The sequence below is a fragment of the Elephantulus edwardii genome, unplaced genomic scaffold (assembly GCF_000299155.1).
Source record: "Elephantulus edwardii isolate Elephantulus edwardi_28Jun2011 unplaced genomic scaffold, EleEdw1.0 scaffold00118, whole genome shotgun sequence".
NCBI classification, from domain to species: Eukaryota; Metazoa; Chordata; class Mammalia; order Macroscelidea; family Macroscelididae; genus Elephantulus; species Elephantulus edwardii.
In genome coordinates this window covers 1,847,026-1,865,884 of record NW_006399868.1, presented here as the reverse complement: position 1 = coordinate 1,865,884, position 18,859 = coordinate 1,847,026, and the positions used below count along the sequence as shown (strand labels likewise).

Genomic DNA, 18,859 nt, shown 5'->3' with positions numbered 1-18,859 from the left:
TTGTACATAGGGTCGCTATGAGTTGAAAGCGACTCGATGGCACATAACAACAACAACAACAACAACACCCTGTTGGTGGGATTGTAAAGTGGCATAACCACTCTGGAAGGCAGTTTGACGTGTTCTAAAAAGCTGAACACAGAGATGGCACCTGCCTCAGCTATACCACTGCTAGGAATATACCCCAAGGAAAACAGCGCTGAACTACAAATATCCCCCTTTTGATCTCCGTGTGTTTAGGCGCTCCAAGGAGTGCGTGCCCCTCTGCTGTTATTATTTATCTGTTCAGTTTCTGGTAATCTAGTTTCCCTTCCTCTTCTCTTCTCATCTTTGTTTCAGAGTAATTGTTAACCTGTTGACCTTATATAGATGTTTTGTTAAAGGTGCTCAGTACTCAGAAATGATATTCTTTATTTTGTGTCAGAGTCTGTGAGACTGGCTCAGGATAGAGCAGGTTTCAGAGCTGTTGTACACAGGGTTGCTATGAGTCACAGGTGTCTCGATGGTACATAATAACAACAATCTGTAACTATAATCTGTAACTACAAGGTGACCATGGGAGAGTTCTAGGTCAAGGTTAAAAAAGTAATTTGGGGCAATCACCTTGGGGAATCCTCTAGAATTGACAGGTCTAGGAAGTGTGGACTTTTAAAGAAGAAAAATAGATTTCTGCACCTCGGATTATAGACAATGTGTTTGGATGGTAAGAACAGTGACATGGCACCACTGCTAACTGGAAGGTTGGCGGATCAAATCCACCAGCTGCTCAATGGAAGAAAGATGGAGTCCTGTGCTTCAGTAAATAATCACAGCTTACTGGTTCAACAGAGATTAGTGGACCTCCGAGCTATGGCATCTATTTACTTTTCAGACCTAGAATAAAATGCTCCAGTGATGCAATTTTCAGTCAAACGATAGACAAGCTTATAATGTGACAATAATTCCAAGGAGGAGCTCACTCCTTAGCCTAACTAACTATGAAAGGGCAATTGAGCAACATTTGCCTAAGGACAGAAGGTTCACGAAAATGAGACCGACAGAAAATGTGGGAAGGATTTGGTAACATTTGGATGCTGTAATTAATACTATAAAACAACATGTTTATGCATGATTGAATGAACAACCAATTTGCTTTGGAAGCTTTCACTCAAATTACAATTTTAAATAAAGAAAGACAAAAGAAATCTCAATAGCGTTGGACACGCAGTGAGGTGCTTCTGTTGTTATATAGGGCGAGGATGAGTCAGAATCAATTGGGCAGCACTGGTCTTAGTTTGGGGTTTTGGATACATTCATGGTCTCCCTGTAAAGTGGCAGGAAGGAAATAGATGCCTGTATCTAGTCATCACTAACTCTGCTTTTGGCCTTGATGTTTTTTCCCATTGTTGGGACCATCAAGCCAACTATGACTCATAAGCAACAGAAACCTTGTTCTCTTGTCCTTTCCTGCCCCATCCTTACAATCTAGTGGCCATTTCCAATCCCCCTGTTGCAGTCAATGCATCAGCCCATCTCCTTGAGGGCATTCCACTCTTTCAACGGCCCTCTGCAATGACCAGCCACTGTGTGCTTAACTTTGCAAAGTTTAGCAATGAAGTCTGTGAAAGTGACTTTATGAAAAATCAGGCCAGGAAGCAAAACATACCTACGTGGAACACTGGCCGTGCCAGTTACAAATTGAGTGTCCTTGATGCATTCTTCGTGCTCATAGCCCTCAATTTCCTCGTATTATAGCCGTGGAGGATAATCCTCTGCCTATTTTGAATGGTAGTTGTGATCATTAGAGATTAATGTATGTAAAGCACCTAGCTCAGCGGCTCCTGTAATAGGAGCTCTATAAAGGGGACCAATTAGGGAGATGATAGGCGTGCATGGAGATGCAGGTATTATTAGTGCGCCGGCTCTCTCTTCACCCTTCAAGCTTTCCATGGTGGCAGAGAAGGTGAAAACAACCCATCAGCCTTTCTGTTACCCATGTGAAAACTGGACAAGGACTTAGAAGACAGAAAAAGAATTGGTACCTTTGTATTGTGGTGTTGATGACGATTACTGAATATACCATGGACTGCAGAACAGAACAGAACAGCCACGGAGGAAGCACCGGCAAAGTGTTGCTTAGAAGCAGGGATACTGAGGTTTTGTCTCACACACGTTGGGCATGTTGTCAGGGGGAGGGGCTGCTGGTCCTTAGAAAAAGTCATCGTGCTTGGGGAAGTGGAGGGTCAGCAAAAGAAGAAGGCTCTCAACGAGGTGAAGTGACACAGTGACAATGATGGGATGGATCAAGCCTAGAGTGAGTGGTGCCATGGCTCAGGACTGGGCAAGGCTTTGTTCTGGGTTCCAGAGGGGAGGAGCTAACCCAGCAGCACCTCCCAACATCAGCAAGGTGGATGCTGCAGAAGGTGGCTCAAGGCCTTGCTGTGTCCCCATGTAGATTAAAGGCCGTGGACATCAAGAAGCCCCCAGGAAACACCCTCTCAGCATTCTGGGATCAGCATGAGTGTACACACTGTGGCGATGATGCTGCCTGGAGGAGCTATGACTCCTCTCAAGAAGGAAAGACCAGAGGGAGGCTAACCGTGGGGCTCTTCTCCAGAAAGAATTTATTTAGATTATGAAGGTCTCACATTTCCTCATTATGTACACAGTATTATTATTCACCCTCCCTCCCCTGTGACCCACATCTTCTATTTACGACTTTCAAAAGTGGAGATGCCCAGCTCTAATTGTGCAGAACAGGAAACCATTTCTTTCAGTCCTGTCCAGGAGAGATGCAAATCCTTTCTCTTTAGAAGGGTATTCCCTGCAGAGGAATGAACTGGGAGACGGTGGGTGGGATGGCAACAAGATTGTAAACTGAAAAAGAAATAGCAGCATGTGTGTGGACGTGTGTATGCAGTACATATGTATACGTGTGTTTGTGTACCTATGCAGATAGTCTATACATGTGCGTTTACTGTGAGCCTGTCAGACCCGACACAACCATAATATGCTTTAGGTCTCATACGTTTCCCTTGCTTGATAGAGTGTTTTCTCAAAAACAATCACTGCTGTTGAATCATTGACTACGCATTGACGACCCTTGTGTGGGTTTTGGAGTGTGTAAATTTGCACAGAAGGAGAGTTCCCATCTTACTCCTGCAGAGGGGCTGGGGAATTTAAACTGCTAGAAAGATGTCTTCTTTGGGTTAACAGTCAACTCCCTATGAGCCAACGTGCAGTCAACACCACAGCTCGACAGGGTGCAGTTTGATTTTTCCACCACTCATTTTAGTGGAAAATATTTGCGTTTTCCTTCGCTAACACGTTCCCGAATGTTGTCAGGTGCCATTGAGTTGACTATGACGCCTAGCAATCCTATGAACAATAGACCAGCCCTTGTCCTCTCCTGAGCCTTCTTCGTGATCTCCACCATGCCTGAGCCCAGTGCTACGGTCCCTACGCCCTTCCATCCTGTTGAAGTTCTTTCTCCCCTTCTCTGACGCTCCACATTTCTCAGAAGCATGCATTTTTCCAAGGACTCGCTTCTCCTGACCAGTAAGCGAGAGGAAGTTTCTTTGACTCTCTGGAGCTCCTTGGAGCATCCCTCCAAGACATACGTGTTCAGTCTTTTGCAAGTCCATGGGATATTCAATACTCTTCTCTAATACCACAATCCACTATTCTCTGATGCCACAAAATGCATCCCTTCTTTTTCTGGCATCCTTATTCTGCCATTCTCTCTAGAAGGAAGTAAGAGAAAAGATCATGGCTTGGATCAGGTGCACCTTAATCTTTATACCGACATTCTTGCTGTTTAGCACATTGGAGAGATTCTTGATGGTAGATTTCCCCAGTGTAACGTGTCTTTTGGTTTTTTGACTGCTGGTGCCAAGGGTGTCAATTACGGATCCACGTAAAGGGACCACATTGACAGCCTTAATCTTTTTCCATCTATCATGTTGCTGTCCAGTGGTAAGGAGGTCTGTTTCCTTGATGTTGAGATGCAATTAATCTTAAAGGCTGTAGCCTTTGACCTGCTTCAGTAAGTGTTCTAGTCTTCATCTTTCTGCAAGCAAGGTTGGATCATAATCCAGGTTGTTGATGAGTCTTCCTAAAGGTATATCTCACAGGACTAGGATAATTTAATGCATGGAAGATTATCTAGAGAAAAATGGAAGCTAATATAAAAAAAGAACCCCAAACTGCTGTCATGTATCCTATTTATGTGCCAAGGAGTGCTGGTGGTGCAGTGGGTAAGCCTTCAGCTGCGAATAGAAAAGTCTGCAATTTGACTCAGCCTCCCCTGCTAGGCAGGATGATGCGCCAGTCTGCTTCTGTAAAGACCACAACAAGCATATAAACAAAGCCCCTAAAAAGCAAAGCCTCCAAATCCCCTTCTGCCACATTGATTCTGACTCAGAGCCACCACACATCAGGAGGCCCTGGAGCCCAGCGCTCCCCCTGCTGGTGATGCTGGGGCCTGGGTCTGGATCTCCGATCTCTCTTGTCATCTGTTCTGTGAAGAATTTGTGGCTCTGGATTGTGCATTCTGTGAAGAGAGGGGCATTATCTTCGCGCGGTCTTCACATGTACAAAGTGTTCGATAAATCGTATTGAAAGTGTGGTGCAGACTTAGGGGAAGACTGTTGATGACCTAGTGCTTCCTTTGTTTGAGAGATCTGATCAGCACCTTGGGGGGCTGCTGAGTGAGAGAGGGGACAGAAGGGAGAAGGAGCGAAGGAAAGAAATACAGATAACAAGAGGACGAAGGTTCCTTTTCAGAGCGATTGCAGACCCGACAGGCTTGTGTGGGAACAGCTGTTCTGAAAGTCATTCCACTGTGTAACAAAAAGGTTCTGCAGATTTACTCACATTTAATTGATGGGGCACTGAGCACAAGTTATTCTGAAGAAGGTAAGAAGCCTCTGAAGGGAAATGATAACAAATAGTTGGACACATTCTTGGGAAAATATCTTCTATCTCAACATATCCTAGACAGAACAAGTTGTTGTTGTTGTTGTGTGCTATCAAGCTGGAAGCAACTCACAGCTGACCTTTTAGTGGGTTTTCAGAGGCTGTAAAGCACATGGGAAAAGACAACCTGTAAATAACGTGGGAAAAGACGGCGTGTAATTAACATGGGAAAAGACGGCCCATCTTTCTCCTGTGGAGAAGCTGGTGGGTTTGAACTGTGTGCCTTTGAATTAGCAGCACAACTCCATTTCACCTGACTATCAGAACTTCCTAGACAGAATAAGACAGGCGGGGGGTGGGGAGGAAATCCTACTTATTCTTCTAACCATTTAGTGTTTGATATCTTCAGTGCAGGAACGGCGCATAACAGCAAGCACATGCAAATTGTGAAAAGCCATTGATTTGCTGTCGATGTTGTCAGGTGCCATGGCGTGGAATCTGATCAATCAAAACTCCAGGGGCAGCAAGGAAGCACTGGCCCAGTCCTTCCCCATTGCCACCCCATGCTGCTACGTTGACTTAGGATTTTAAGAGCAGTGGTGATTTTCAGGCTGTTTGTCATCCCGCCCCTGTCACCCCGGGAAGGCAGCAAATGCTGCAATTTGTGGTCAGAAGCCTCTGTGACTGTTGGCCTCTGGGTGAGCTGGAACCGCAGATGCACAGACTCCCCGCATGCTGCTCTTTGCACGTGTCAACATCATCTAGCTCTTCTGGATGCCACGTTGTCCCTGGGAAGCCCCATGTGGGTTTTGTAAGGCCATCCCAATTACAGCTGCTAATTGTTTCCATATCCCTTACTGAAATAAGCAAACACTCTCACAGGCTGGCTAAACAGATGTAGCCGTAGAGCTCAGTGTGACAAGCTGCAGAGCTCAGGGGTGAAGGGGATGAAAGATGGGGTGTCTCCTTCAGAGAGGAGTTGCTGAGTTAGGGAACGTGTGATCACCTCCATCATGGACATCCAGAACAGGGGGAACAGTGATGAGGGGGCGGCATGCTGTAGACTAGACGTCTTTAGGAGTACCCAGAGTGTCCTGTTCCCTGGCTGGGTTAACTAGGGATGAGTGAATGCTAATTATAAATACTAGCTCGTGCTGCATAGCGAAGGGCTCTCCACCATCAGAAGTAAAGCAATCGGGAAGCAGTGATAACAAGTTAGATTCCACATACCCACCCAGTGCCCTCCACACACTTGTCTGGGAAGGTCTCCAGGTAAAGCCTCAAGCTGCTGGTCAGATGCAAGACAGAGAAAGAAAAGAGCCTGGCCTCAGGTCAGAGGGCTGGATGCGATGATCCTGGTTTCCCCTCACACTTTCTGAGTCATTTTTGGCAATGAACTGGCAATGAACACAATCCTCTGAAACTTGTTCCCTTGGCTAAGGGCTTAAAAGGAGTTCATTCTACTTCTCCTGCAGTCTGGCTTGAATGATCAGATGATCCGTTCTGGGTGACTCTGATGGGGCCCAGGAGAAGGATAGCTTTCTCCTGCTGCCCCCTGTGTGGCCGGTTCTGTACTCTGTGCTCTGCCTCCGGGGAGATGCAGAGAAGGTGGAAGAGGGGTGACTCAGTTTCCACACTTACTGTGGAGGGGAGAGCCCTAAATTGTATATGCATACAAAGAAGTTACTGAACATGTCCATTCTTAAGCCTGTTTTAGTCAAACCCATGCATATCCACGTGCTTTACAATTAGGGAGTAGCTAAGAGTCTTTAAAAGTTTTCAGGGATAGAAGACATCTTCATGCAGTAGGGGCTGTGAAGAGCTTAAGCACGCTTTAACAAAGAGGAGGCGACAGTGTGTCCTGGCACAGGTCTCAGGAAGGAACGAATGTGATATGTCCCAGACCAGTGAGGAAATCCAGCTAGGCTGGGGTCAAGACCTGACTGGAGACATTGTGGGAGAGGTGGGCTGAGGGAGGAAGACCCTTGTGCTGGAAATCCTTGAACTAAACGCTAGGAGCACTGGTAAACATCAGAGAGTGTCACTGGTGGCTTCTTAATCATGGTGAAAGGGAGATTCAAAGATGGAAAAGCCAGAGCCCTGGGTGGGGTGGGCAGTGAGGCTCTCTAGAGGAGACGGGCAGGGCCTATGGAGTTAATCTAATCACGAAGACCACGGCCACCATGGTAATGACAGAAGGCCTGGTGAGGTGGTGTGCATCTGAGGAAAACTGGCCCAGAACGACGGACAGACTGTGCTAACGGATCATGGCAGGAAGGCGAGGGAGAGGAGCAAGGTGCAATCTGCCTCTTTTTCCCTGGAGCTACTGCTAGGTTGGAAACTCAGACTTTAAAAAAAAAATTATTATTCATAGAATTTGTTTTATTTAGTTATATTTCACTCATGAATATGGTGCGATGTTTTCTCCCTTACAATCATCTTATTAACAACTATATTTGTGAAAGCATGTTTGCCAGCTGCTTCGTACCTCCAGCCCTGATATCCCTCTTCTGGATAGCCAGTTGCTGCCCGTCCCTTTCAAACCAGTTCTCTGAGGAAATAAACATGTCCCTTTTGCTGAAGAGTCCTCTGTTCAACGTGGACACTTTGAGCATCTGTATCCACTAGCAAAGTCCAGTCCAGACAAGCCGTCAGACAGCTGCCACTGACTCATGCTCGCAGCGTGGATCATCTTCTCTTCATCTGCGTGGGTTCTGGTCAGCTCATCCCCAGCCATCTGGGACTAAGGTCAAATGGGCATCGGCTGCAAGCTCAGGAGGCCATACTGTTCCCTGCTTGCTAGACCTGCTGGTCTCCTCACTCAGCCCTTACCCCCACACGGGGCTAAGTCAACAAGCCAGGGGTCCTAACTCTCTGTTCCTCAAGCCAACAACCCTACTCTGCTCATCCCCACATCCGGGCATGCTAGGTGGGCGGAGCTGAAGGAACACGCCCAAGCTCAGCCTGCTCTTCCCTTGTATTGCTCCCACTTCCTCCTGTTGGTCCAGGTGATCACCACAACTGAGTTTACTCCAACCTCGAATCCAGGAATTGGGCTCCGATGGCCACCAACTTGACCCCGCTCCAGGAGTCAAACAGCTTGTTCCAGTTTTGAAGACAGTCTCTTCCTTTATTCCTCCCCCCTACTGTCCTTAGAGGCTTGCCCTTCTTATAAATGTGTGTCTCTTCAAAGTAAGTTCCAATGTGGGTTTACAATTCCATTCAAATGTAAATCTCCTCAGAGACCCAGATGGGAATCAACCCCTCCCCTAGACCAAGCCCTAAACAGCCTCTACAAGATACCACTTAAAAATATTATTATTATTAATTTTAATGAAAATTTACAGAGACTTTGGATTTCCATTCATTCGTTGTTGCACTTTTCTCCCTGACCCTGTCTCCCAGTTCATTCTTCTCTTTGAAAAGTAAAAGAAAAATTCTTTCATTGTTATACAATCCCTCCTCCCAAGTCCACTCCACTGTGCAGCCTTCGTTCTGGACTCCCGTCATGACAATACTACCTAAGCTCCAGTCTGTCCTTTGGAGTCACTATGAGTTAAAATTGACCCAACAAAACACCACAGCCACTTCCCATTTGAAATCAAAGAGAATGGAGCCTAAAGGGGCTTTGAGTCTTATCTAAAGTCCCTCTTGAAGTAACTGGCACAGGCAGGGTTTGAACCCGTGTGTGGCAGACTCCAAGCCCATGTTCTTAAGCTTTGTGCCAAACAGGTGTGTAAACCATTGACCGGAGGCATCTTTTATTTTCTCATCAGCTCCTGTTTTCCATTCACTCTTACTTGGTTGCTTTCATAGAATGGTCTCTGGTTAATATCCAAGTAAATTCAATGCAGGACAAAGCCCTGATTAACATGGAAGGTTGACAGAAAAATCAAGGGAATCCGCACTTAATATTTATAAATACACTCATTGTTTGTAATGGTCCTAAAGCACCAGCTACATGGAATCTTCAGAAATAAAGATATTTTATTCTTTTGTTTCACCCATTAACCTGGGGCCTCAGGCAATACCTGTGGAAATGCTTCGGTGAAAAAGAAACCAAAAATACCCCTCAAATATAACAGACATCAACTCTCCTTCCTCCAGCACGTCCAGTATCTTTCTTCCTCTCTCTCTTATTTCCCAAAGGCCAGCATACTTTTTGGAACCAAAGGGCTTTTATGGGATTTTGGTTTCTATTCTAAGACTCAATCTTCTGTGTTCTTCACTCTGAACAGAGGTACAAGCAAGGGAAAGGGTCTTTCTTTTCTGACTGCTAGCTGACAAAGCAAACGTTATATTTCAACTGTCAAGTAACAGGCCACTCATTAAAGTCTCTCCCCAGCCTCAGACACAGGCTGGGGAAGTGCTCATAAATATCTAAGACCCTGGTCATTTCTTTTTCTATTTAGCGGGTCTTACCTTGCCAACATACAAAGGATCTGTTCCCGTGTACTCCTCCAGAACAAAAAACTGGTTCCACACCCAGCTCCTCTTGGTTCGCTGGTGGGACTGCGGCTTGTCTGCTGGGGTCACCTCCACTTCTCCTTGGGGTGTCAGTGGATCCGAAAGAGCAGCGGTGGTCAGGTTCATCAATCCCCAGAAGTATAAGGACATGCCAAGTCCAAGCCAATGCTTTGCATTGCTCATTCTACCAGAGGTCCACCTGGAATCGCCAGGGTTCCGGGAAGCAGGAAGCAGGACACCAGAGAAGAGCTGATGGAACTTGAGTATTTTCCAAGTGTAAAAAAAAATAAAAATAATGCAGTTTATCGGACACTTATGCTTCCCAAATGAGGTCTCGACTCACATCAATCCGCTTGAAGTTGACTTTCTGTCAAGTTAAGGAAAACAGATTGTTACAATGGCAAATTCTTTCCTGTTGGCTTGTTGTAAGTTTGCAAGAACTGTCAGGTCAGACCCGGCTTTCTGCTCCATGAATTAAGGACCTGTACCAGGTTATTGCTTTAGAAATGTCTCAGTGATGAATAATATCTCGATAACGAAAGAACTAACTTACCTTGCCACAATCAACCCCAAAACTTTGGATTTCATAAAAAAAAGAGTCAATGCCTTGGGAGCTTAGCTTCAATAATTTGCTGTATTATTGATTGACTTGAATTAATAGAGCACACTTTGAAATATTTATGATCTGTCAGATTCTCAAATTTTTAAAAATATCATTCATTTCCAAATTTTAACAATGAATGCATAGTTTTTTTAAAAAAGCTATTTTTCCTGGTTCATTAAAAGAAATAAAAACAGAATGAAATTATCTTTCTGGTATCTATAGTTATGTGGTGCTGGACTTAGGCAGTTGTTTTGCCAACCCAAAGCCTTTGCCTTTCTGAAGTTCAAAACCCCCCGCCATTCTGTGGGAGAAAGATGGTTAATCTCCTCCTGTGTGACTCATAGCTTATGAAACCCAGCAGGGGACCAGCTGTGAGTGAATTTCGACTTGACAATAATGAGTGAGCCCTGTTTCAGAGAAACTCCAGTGATGCAGAGGCCAGACACTTGGCTGCTAATTAAATGGTCAGAAGTTTGCACACCCATGTTTATCGCAGCTTTGTTCACAATAGCAAGGAGTTGGAAACAACCTAAGTGCCCATCAACAAACGAATGGGTAGAGAAGCTGTGGTGTATTCACACAATGGAATACTATGCTGCATTGAAAAACACGAAACTCATTCAATATTATTCAAAATGGGTGACCCTCGAGGGCATTATGCTTAGTGAAGTATCTCAGTCACAAAAGGGCAAATACTGCATAGTGCCACTGTTGTAGAATGGGACTGACATCAGGGTTGGGGTAAGACTGAGAAAAACTGGATAAATTATGTATACTGCATGGAAACAGATGAAGGAAAGAACAGTTCAAAAGCAATATAGGGTATTATGATTATAATAAGAGTCCGGAATGAAGGTTGCAGAGTGGACTATACTCGGGGTGGTGGGGGTGGGGGGGGTTTGGGGGGATTGTATACCAATGAAGGAATTTTTCTTTTACTTTTCAAAGAGAAGAGAGAACGGGGAAGGGGAAGTGGGGAGAAAAGTGCAACAATGAAGGAGTGGAAATCCGAAATCTCTGCAAATAGTCATTAAAATTAATAATATAAAAGAAAGTCAGAAGTTTGAACACACACACACACACACACACACACACACACACACCCCGCTCTGAGGAAGACCAACGTGGCATTCGGCTTCTGTAAAGATTCCAGGCTTGGAGACACTGTGGGGAGTTCTGCTCCATCCTACAGAGCTGCTGTGAGTCAGAGACCACTCAATGAACAGGGATTGGATTCTGGGGCGCGCGCGCGCGCGCGTGTGTGTGTGCGTGTGTGCGTGTGTGTGTGTGTGTGTGTGTGTACTGATGACCCTAGGCATCTTGGACTTCATACGTACACAGCCCTAGATCACTCCTGACTTTGATCATTCTCTGCACACTCATGGTGCACTTCTGGTTTCACACGCTGCTGCTTCCCCTCTGCTAGAAGCTCCAGAGTGGCCTTTGAGGATCTGAATGGTCAGTTAATCATCTTATCATTCACAAAAGACTTTAAGGTCCCGCTAGTCCCATCCCACTGTGAGCGACCTAAGAGGGGCTAAAAAAACACAGTCCCTGCCCAGAAATAGAAGACAAGTTCAGTCAAAGGGACGCTGACTCTGTCCCCCAGGACACCTTCACAGCAGTCAAAGTTTGCTTGTAGTCTGATTAGCTGGTGACCTCACTCCTGGATTTTAACCCGTCAGCCTTTGCTTTGCTTTCTTGGCTGAGTTCTGTCACAACACACCCAGAAGTCTCCTCCTGTGGGCTTGATATGTTCAATGCTCATCTGAGAAACTGCAGTCAGAACAAACGTGTGAACTTGGGCCTTTCAAGCCGGTGTAACTAAACAGTGTCCATTTCAACCAGGGCTTTCAAATGAATGCACCCATGTTCACTCTGTTCCCAATGTCCACTGGCCAGCGTTAAAACTGGGCTTAGCTGCCTCTCTAACTCCTGAATGAAACCCACAAAAAGAGTGAGAAGGATTTGCTATAACCACCTCATAAAATATTCCATTTCATGTCTGCATAAGAAGTCACTTCCGTGAAGACTGGTAAAAAGGGGGAAAAAAAACCCCACCAACGCCAAACCTTGTGGAGGACTAGAGTTATTTCTGAAACAAAATGAGAGACTCTCTCTGAAGAGTTCTAGCTCAAGAGGCAGGCTGTTTAGTAAACAAAACCAAGCCAGGTGTGTCTTATTTAGGGTGACTGGCGGTTAATGGAAAACGATGGTGCTGCTAGAAGCTGGGTTACCTGCTATCAGCAAGCCTCTCTGCCTTTGTTTGGATGGACAGAGAAGTCCGAGTCCCATTTCTTTGATTCCTGTCTAGAGGAGGCGTTCTGGAAGAAAGAGCCTTAGCTCAGGAGAGAAACTGATGGCAAAGATTGGTGAGAAAGGATGATGCTGTTTCAGGGACTTGGCTGATGGACTGAACAGCTTGATTGCCAAAATAAAGCTGTTGTCAGAGTGTGATGGTTGGCCAGACACAAAAAGGAATGCTCGACACAGTGTGACACCCGAACCCGGGATTTCCACAAAGAAATCTAGAATATGGACGGGACATTGCAGATTCTGGTCCCATCTTTCTGACCTCTAAACTTGTTCAGAATTCTATGAATTTCCGTCTCCTCATCTGAACAATTCCTCTCTCCAACCTCAGAGGGCAGCTGTGGGATTGTGATGGGATTATGTCGACCAAGTAGACTGAAAAAGACCACAGTGTTGTTGACATTGCCACAATCACAGAACAAAGGAGAAGTTATCTGGCTCACGTGTCAAATTTATGGGGTTAAACCCGAAACATATGTCTTATTAGGAGTTTTTTTTTGCCCACAGTTTAGAAAAAGTGTTTCTACCTATATATCACTATATATAATCTCACAGACCTCTCTCTCTGTAATAAGTACTGTCTCGTAGTACATTCTGGTTCAACCTAGTTCTGTAATAGCCAGATATTGTTCCCTCTCCTCCCTCCATCTAAAGAAGCTTAATGAAGGACAGGCTATTAGAAAGCTCTTTAGTGGGAGTGAACATTCTTTTCCTGAATTACAGCTATCAAAGAGAGAATCTGTATCTGTGTCTATTCTACTTCCTACATTTTCTGTAATACATGCATCTCACACACGCGCGTTCTGACCGAGTACACATGCTTCTTTTCTCCGGCTAGTTTTAGCCTCTAGCTTTGGATTCTAAGTGCACATGTGGGGACGTGTGTGGGGTGCACAAAAGCCCCCTGCCCTGGTTACATTAGCGGGAAGTGCTTGAAAGAATAAAGTTGGTGGAAACCTTGACGACTTACAGAAACAACACCCCTATATTATTAAAGACGCTCTGGTGGTGTGGTGGTTAAGTGGTTGGCTTCTAACCAAGGTCAGCAGTTTTAACCCGTGGCCTGCTTTGTGGGAGAAAGATGAGACAGGCTGGTTCTGTAAAGATTTACAGTCTGGGAAAACCTCAGAGGCCCTTCTGCTCTGTTCCACAGGGCTGCCAGGAATCAGAATCAATTCCGGGGCAATGTCTGGGTTTTTCTGAGGGATGGTGTCCTCTATATTTTCCATTGCTTACTTGCAAAGGGAGCTGTAGTGGCCTGATGGATTAGAAGTTACATTACCAAACCAAAGGCAGGTGGTAAAAATAAAAGAAAATAAATGAGCAATCTCCTCCTGTGTAATTGACAGCCTCTGAAAACCAGCTGGAGAGTCAGCTATGAGTTGGTTCTCACTCAAGCACAGTAGATAGGGTTGAGTCACACACTTGCAAGTTAAAAGGAGAAAAAAAAATCTCTGGAGTTTTTGTGATGAATATTTTGTAGGCAGCTCAGTTGCCTTTGGGATCGCAGTGCAATTTCTTACCATGAGGCTACCAGAGTTATCAATTAGAGCTGATATCGCTCTGCCCTGATACATTAAAGCAGTGTTTCACAATCAGAGCTGTGCTTATGCAAGTGAAGAGAATATCGGTGTCATCAGGAATCTTAACCAGTTTATGATAATTATAAATGATAGACTTCTTCTAGTCTATTCTGCACTGGGCTGCTAATAGAAAGGTTGGTAGTTCAAATCCACTGGCCACTTTCCATATGCGAGTGTCAGCTCCTGTTTGTAGCCTTAAAAACTCCATGGAAGGCCACTGTGGGTGTGGTTATTTTGGTCACATAGCAGAAAGTCAAGGACTGCAGTCTTTCTAATATGGACGAAAATACAATATCAAGAAACAAAGATTCTCACAACTGGAACAATAGGCAGCACCATGACAGATCAAGAAGAGACTGAGATACTTAACAATTTCAGCTTGGATCCATAATCAACACTCTTCGCACCAGCAGTCAAGAAATCAAAAGACAAATTGCTCTGTGCAAAGCTGCTGTCAGGGACCTCTCCAGAGTGCTGAAGAGCAACAGTGTCAGTCTAGAGACCATGGTACACCTGATTCAGGCCATGGTCTTCACATTTACTTGCTATGCATCAGAGAGCTGGACAATGACCAAAGATGACATAAGAATTAACACCTTTGAGCCGTACTAGAGAAGAGTACTGAACATACCATGGACTTCCAAGAGAAGAAACAGGTTTATCCTGGAAAGGATGAACCAGACTTTCTCTTGAAGGCAAGGATTTTGAAGCTCTGTCTCACATACTATGGGCATACGGCCAGGAGAGGCCAGTCCCCAGAGATGGACATCATGCTTGGAAGGGTGGAGGGACAGCATAGGAGAGGAAGACCCTGGATGAGATGGATTGATACAGTGACTGGGATAATGGGAATATGTGTGTAGGAGTCAGTGAGACTGGCTTGGGATAGAGCAGAGTTCAGATCTGTTGTACATAGGGTTGCTATGAGTCACAGGTGACTTAATGGTACATCACAACAGCAACAACAGTCATGTTTGTTTGCCTGGGATTTTTAGCCCCTATGGTATAAGACTAATGAAAACATAGTAAGGGATAGATTCTATATTGGTCTGTAAAGGAAGATACTAATATGTATGTGTCTGTGCATAGAAATCTTCTTTGCAAGACCTCATACAACACCTGAAAACACGTAAGTGGAAGCTGACTTCTGTTTCAAATGAGTTCTTTAAAGTTTTCTCTCCCCCTGTCCTGTCGAATAAAAAGTGCACAGCTTGGCAATTAAAACAGTGGAAAGAAATGAGAGTTGTACATACAGCGTGCATTTGGCAAATTGCTTGTTTTGTAATTTAAATTCATTGTGTTATTTTAAATTTGGGGGACAGAGAAGAGTTACTGATTTTCTCCTTAAAATGAACGAGGCTTTTACGGTTTCCCTTCAGAATTCTTTCTTGATCATTTTAGTTTCCCTGAGTTTTTCATGGTTAGTGAAAGTACTGCTCAGATCAACTCAAACAACATCCCCACACGAAAGCAGTCATTCTGCACTGCTGGTGCCTAACCCCCTCAGAAAGTTTTCATTTTTACTTCTAATTTTCTGACATGGATAATGCCTTCACTGCGTTACATATCCATAGTGTTTTGGGTTTAGGCACCGACACTTTTAAACTATCACTTTTACTTAGAGAAAGAGCTTCAAAACAGTGCACTTAAAAATAAAACAAACAAACAAACAAAAAAAAACCCCAGCAACACAATGTTCCAACTTTATTAAGGTCCTAGATTTCACAATGAAACATGACAGTGGACCATATGGTGCACAACATTAAGTCAGAATCAACTCAGGGCCACCAGGTTATTTCTGCCTCCCTGCCCCGAGTCTCTTTTGAGATCTAGGAGCAGATTCTTTTCACTCGAGTGGTCAAGATCCTTCTGGACAGGACACAGAATGCGTAGAGAATGACACAGGTGGTCGTGGGCACAAACTGCAGTGAAGAATTAATTTGCTGATGGCACATTTGGATGTTTGTGGTTCATACACAACACTGTGGAATTCCGTAAGGAGAAGACACTTTGGCTCTATAAACACATTTCTGGCATTCCCAGATCCATGTCTGCTCTATTGACCAAAGCCCACACAGGGTGCAGAGAATGGCTTCGTATGTGGAAAGAGGAGTAAACTCTTTGACTTTAAAGTTTCTTCAAGGAACCCTGGTAATGGTGATTAAACCAACGGCGAAGTCTCTGTCTGCGAGTCAAAAGGCTGGCCACTGCCACTAGACCACCTGAAAGTTTTGTGGGAGACAGATGTAATGATTAGCTCCTGTAAAGACTGTTGTTGTTATGTGCCATCTAGTCACCTGGGACTCATAACGACCCTATGTACAACAGCCCTAAACTCTGCCCTATCCTGTGCCAATCTCACTATCTCCGACACACCTACCCCCATTACCCCTGTCACTGAATCAATCCACCTTATAGAGGGCCTTCCTCTTCTGCATTGTCCCTCCACCCTTCCAAGCATGATGTCCCTCTCCAAGGACCGGTCCCTCCTTGCAACATGCCCAAAGTATGTCAGGCGAAGCCTCAGAATCCTTGCCTCCAAGGAGTAGCCCGGTTTCACCATCTCCAGGATGAACTTGTTTGTTCTCCTAGCAGCCAATGATATGTATTCAATACTCTTCTCCAACACCACAGCTCAAAGGCATCAATTCTCCTTCTATTCTCCCTAGTCATTGTCTGGCTCTCAGATGCATAGCAAGTGATTGCAAAAACCATGGCCTGGATCAGGTACACCTTAGTCTCCAGACTGACATACTTTATAGAAGTCTCTAAGCACAGACTTTCCCATCACAAGAAATCTTTTAATTTTCTGGCTGCTGGTGCCATGAGTGTTGACTGTGGAGCCAAGGAAACCAAAACTGTGAACAATCTCAATCTCTTCACCATCTATCCTGATGCTGCTAATTGGCCTAGTGGTGAGAATCTTTGTTTTCTTGATATTGAGTCTCGATCCATACTGAAGGCTGCAGTCCCTGACCTTCCACATCAAGCACTTCAGGTCCTCCTCAGCTTCAGCAAGCAGGGTTGTGTCATCTGCATAACACAGATTGCTGATGACTCTTCCTCCAATCCTAATGCCACATTTCTCCTCATAGAGCCCAGCCTCCGGATAATCTACAGTCTAGAAAACCCCATGGGGCAGTTCTGCTGTCACATACGGCCACTGTCAGTCAGAACTGACTTCACCACAAAAAACCAAAGTTTTCTCCAGTCATCACAATATCTCTGGGGTATTCAAACTAAAAAAATGCCAACTCACAGCTGTTTAGTCTGGATCAACACATAGCTGATGCTGCAATGGGGTTTTGGAAGCTGTAAATCCGGCAACAGGACACTGTCCGTCTTTCTCCCACAGAGCTGCTGGTGGATTTGAAACACCAGAGAAGTACCACCTTTGGATTAGCCGTGCAGCTCCCTCCAGAGCATGCCCCCAGAGCTCACGGGACACTGTTGTTGTCACGTGCCGTCAAGTTGAGTAGGACCCATCACAACCCACTCTGTGCCGTTCTCACCATCTCCGACCCACTTGAGCCCATTCCTGCAGTTACCGTGTCAATCCACTTGGTTAAGGATCTTCCTCTCTTTGACGTCTCCCCCCCACCTCACTTTTCCAAGCATGTTATCTCTCTCTTAGCAACATGCCCAAAGCATGGGAGATAAAGTTTTGTCATCTTTTCCGCCAAGGAGCACCCTGACTGTACTTTGCCCCAGATATATCTGTTCTTTTGGCAGACCGTGGGACGTTCAGTACTCTTCTCCATCCACAGCTCAAAGGAATCAATTCTTCAGTCATCAGCTCTCAGTGTTCAGCTCTCAGATGCAAAGCAAGTGACAGAAAAGATCATGGCCTGAATGAGGCGTATCTTAGTCCTCAGATTGCTCCTCAATGATTTGGAGAGGTCCCTGACTGCACACTTTCCCACTGCAACGTCTCCTGATCTCTTCACTGCCTGGAACATTAGGTCAGTAGAGAGTTTGGATCTCTGTAGTAACCATGACTCAGTAGCTTACCTAAAGGCAGTCATCTATGGAGACAATAAAATCTTAACATCCAGAAGAGGTTATGCACGCACCTCATTTTCTGCATTTGTGGTGTGCTTTATTCTCATTTTGGTTATTTTTTAAAATGAATTTCTTATTCCACAAATATCTCAAACACTGGAAATCCTTAGCCTAAAGGTCTACTAACTCTTATAATAGTGAAACTCGAGTGATTACCAGTTCTCAAGTTGAAAAGGTGATATAAAAGAGTCTGGAAATTGTTGAACAATATCATTAATATCCCATTGTAGTAAAGTCTTGCTGAAGATTATTCAAAATAGGCTAGGACAGCCAGATATTCAGGCTGGATTCTTAAGGGGGACTGCAATGAACAACAGCATTGCCAACATCAGATGGACCTTGGTTGAAAGCAAAGGATACCTGAAAGATGTTTATCTATGTTTTACTGATTATGCCAAAGTATTTGCTAAATTATGGATAACATTGGGAGTATCAGGAATTCTAGAACACTTCATTGTGCTTATGTGTAAACTACACACAGATTAAGAAGCAGTCATTCGGCTAGAACAAAGAGATTAAACTGCCTGGTTTAAAATCAGGAAAGGTGTGCGTCAGAGTTGTATCCTTTTAAAATATCTATTCAACCGATATGCTGAGACAATAATTCTAGAAGCTGCATTATATGGAGAAGATGTGGCATCAAGATTGGAGGAAGACTTAGAATGAGTTTATTTTACCTGGATCCACAATCACTATCCATGGAAGCAGTAGTCAAGAAATCAAAAGATGTGTAGCCCTGAGGAAATCTCTTCTCCTTAAAGTGTTAAAGAGCAAGGTTATTAAAGACTAGGGTTCTTGACTCAAACCATTCTATTTACTGTATCTTTCTATACCTGGGAATGTTGGACAATGAACAAGGAAGATGGAACAATTGATGCCTTTGTATTAACTATCCATACTCTAGACTGCAAAATAACAAATATATCTTGGAAGA

The 18,859-nt window shown here is 44.5% G+C and overlaps 1 protein-coding gene across 1 annotated transcript in view; it reads right to left on the bottom strand.

Moving 5' to 3' along the window:
* The window catches only part of CDH20 (cadherin 20, type 2), a 69,028-nt gene extending 52,057 nt beyond the window's left edge, over positions 1 to 16,971 (bottom strand). Inside the window, exons 1-2 of the mRNA XM_006892725.1 lie at positions 16,942 to 16,971; positions 9,319 to 9,730 (exon numbers count right to left, since the gene is read on the bottom strand). Coding sequence (XP_006892787.1) covers positions 9,319 to 9,546 — 228 coding nt within the window. The 5' untranslated portion in view covers positions 9,547 to 9,730; positions 16,942 to 16,971. The remainder of the gene's footprint in view (positions 1 to 9,318; positions 9,731 to 16,941) is intronic.
* Between the last annotated feature and the right edge of the window lie 1,888 nt (positions 16,972 to 18,859).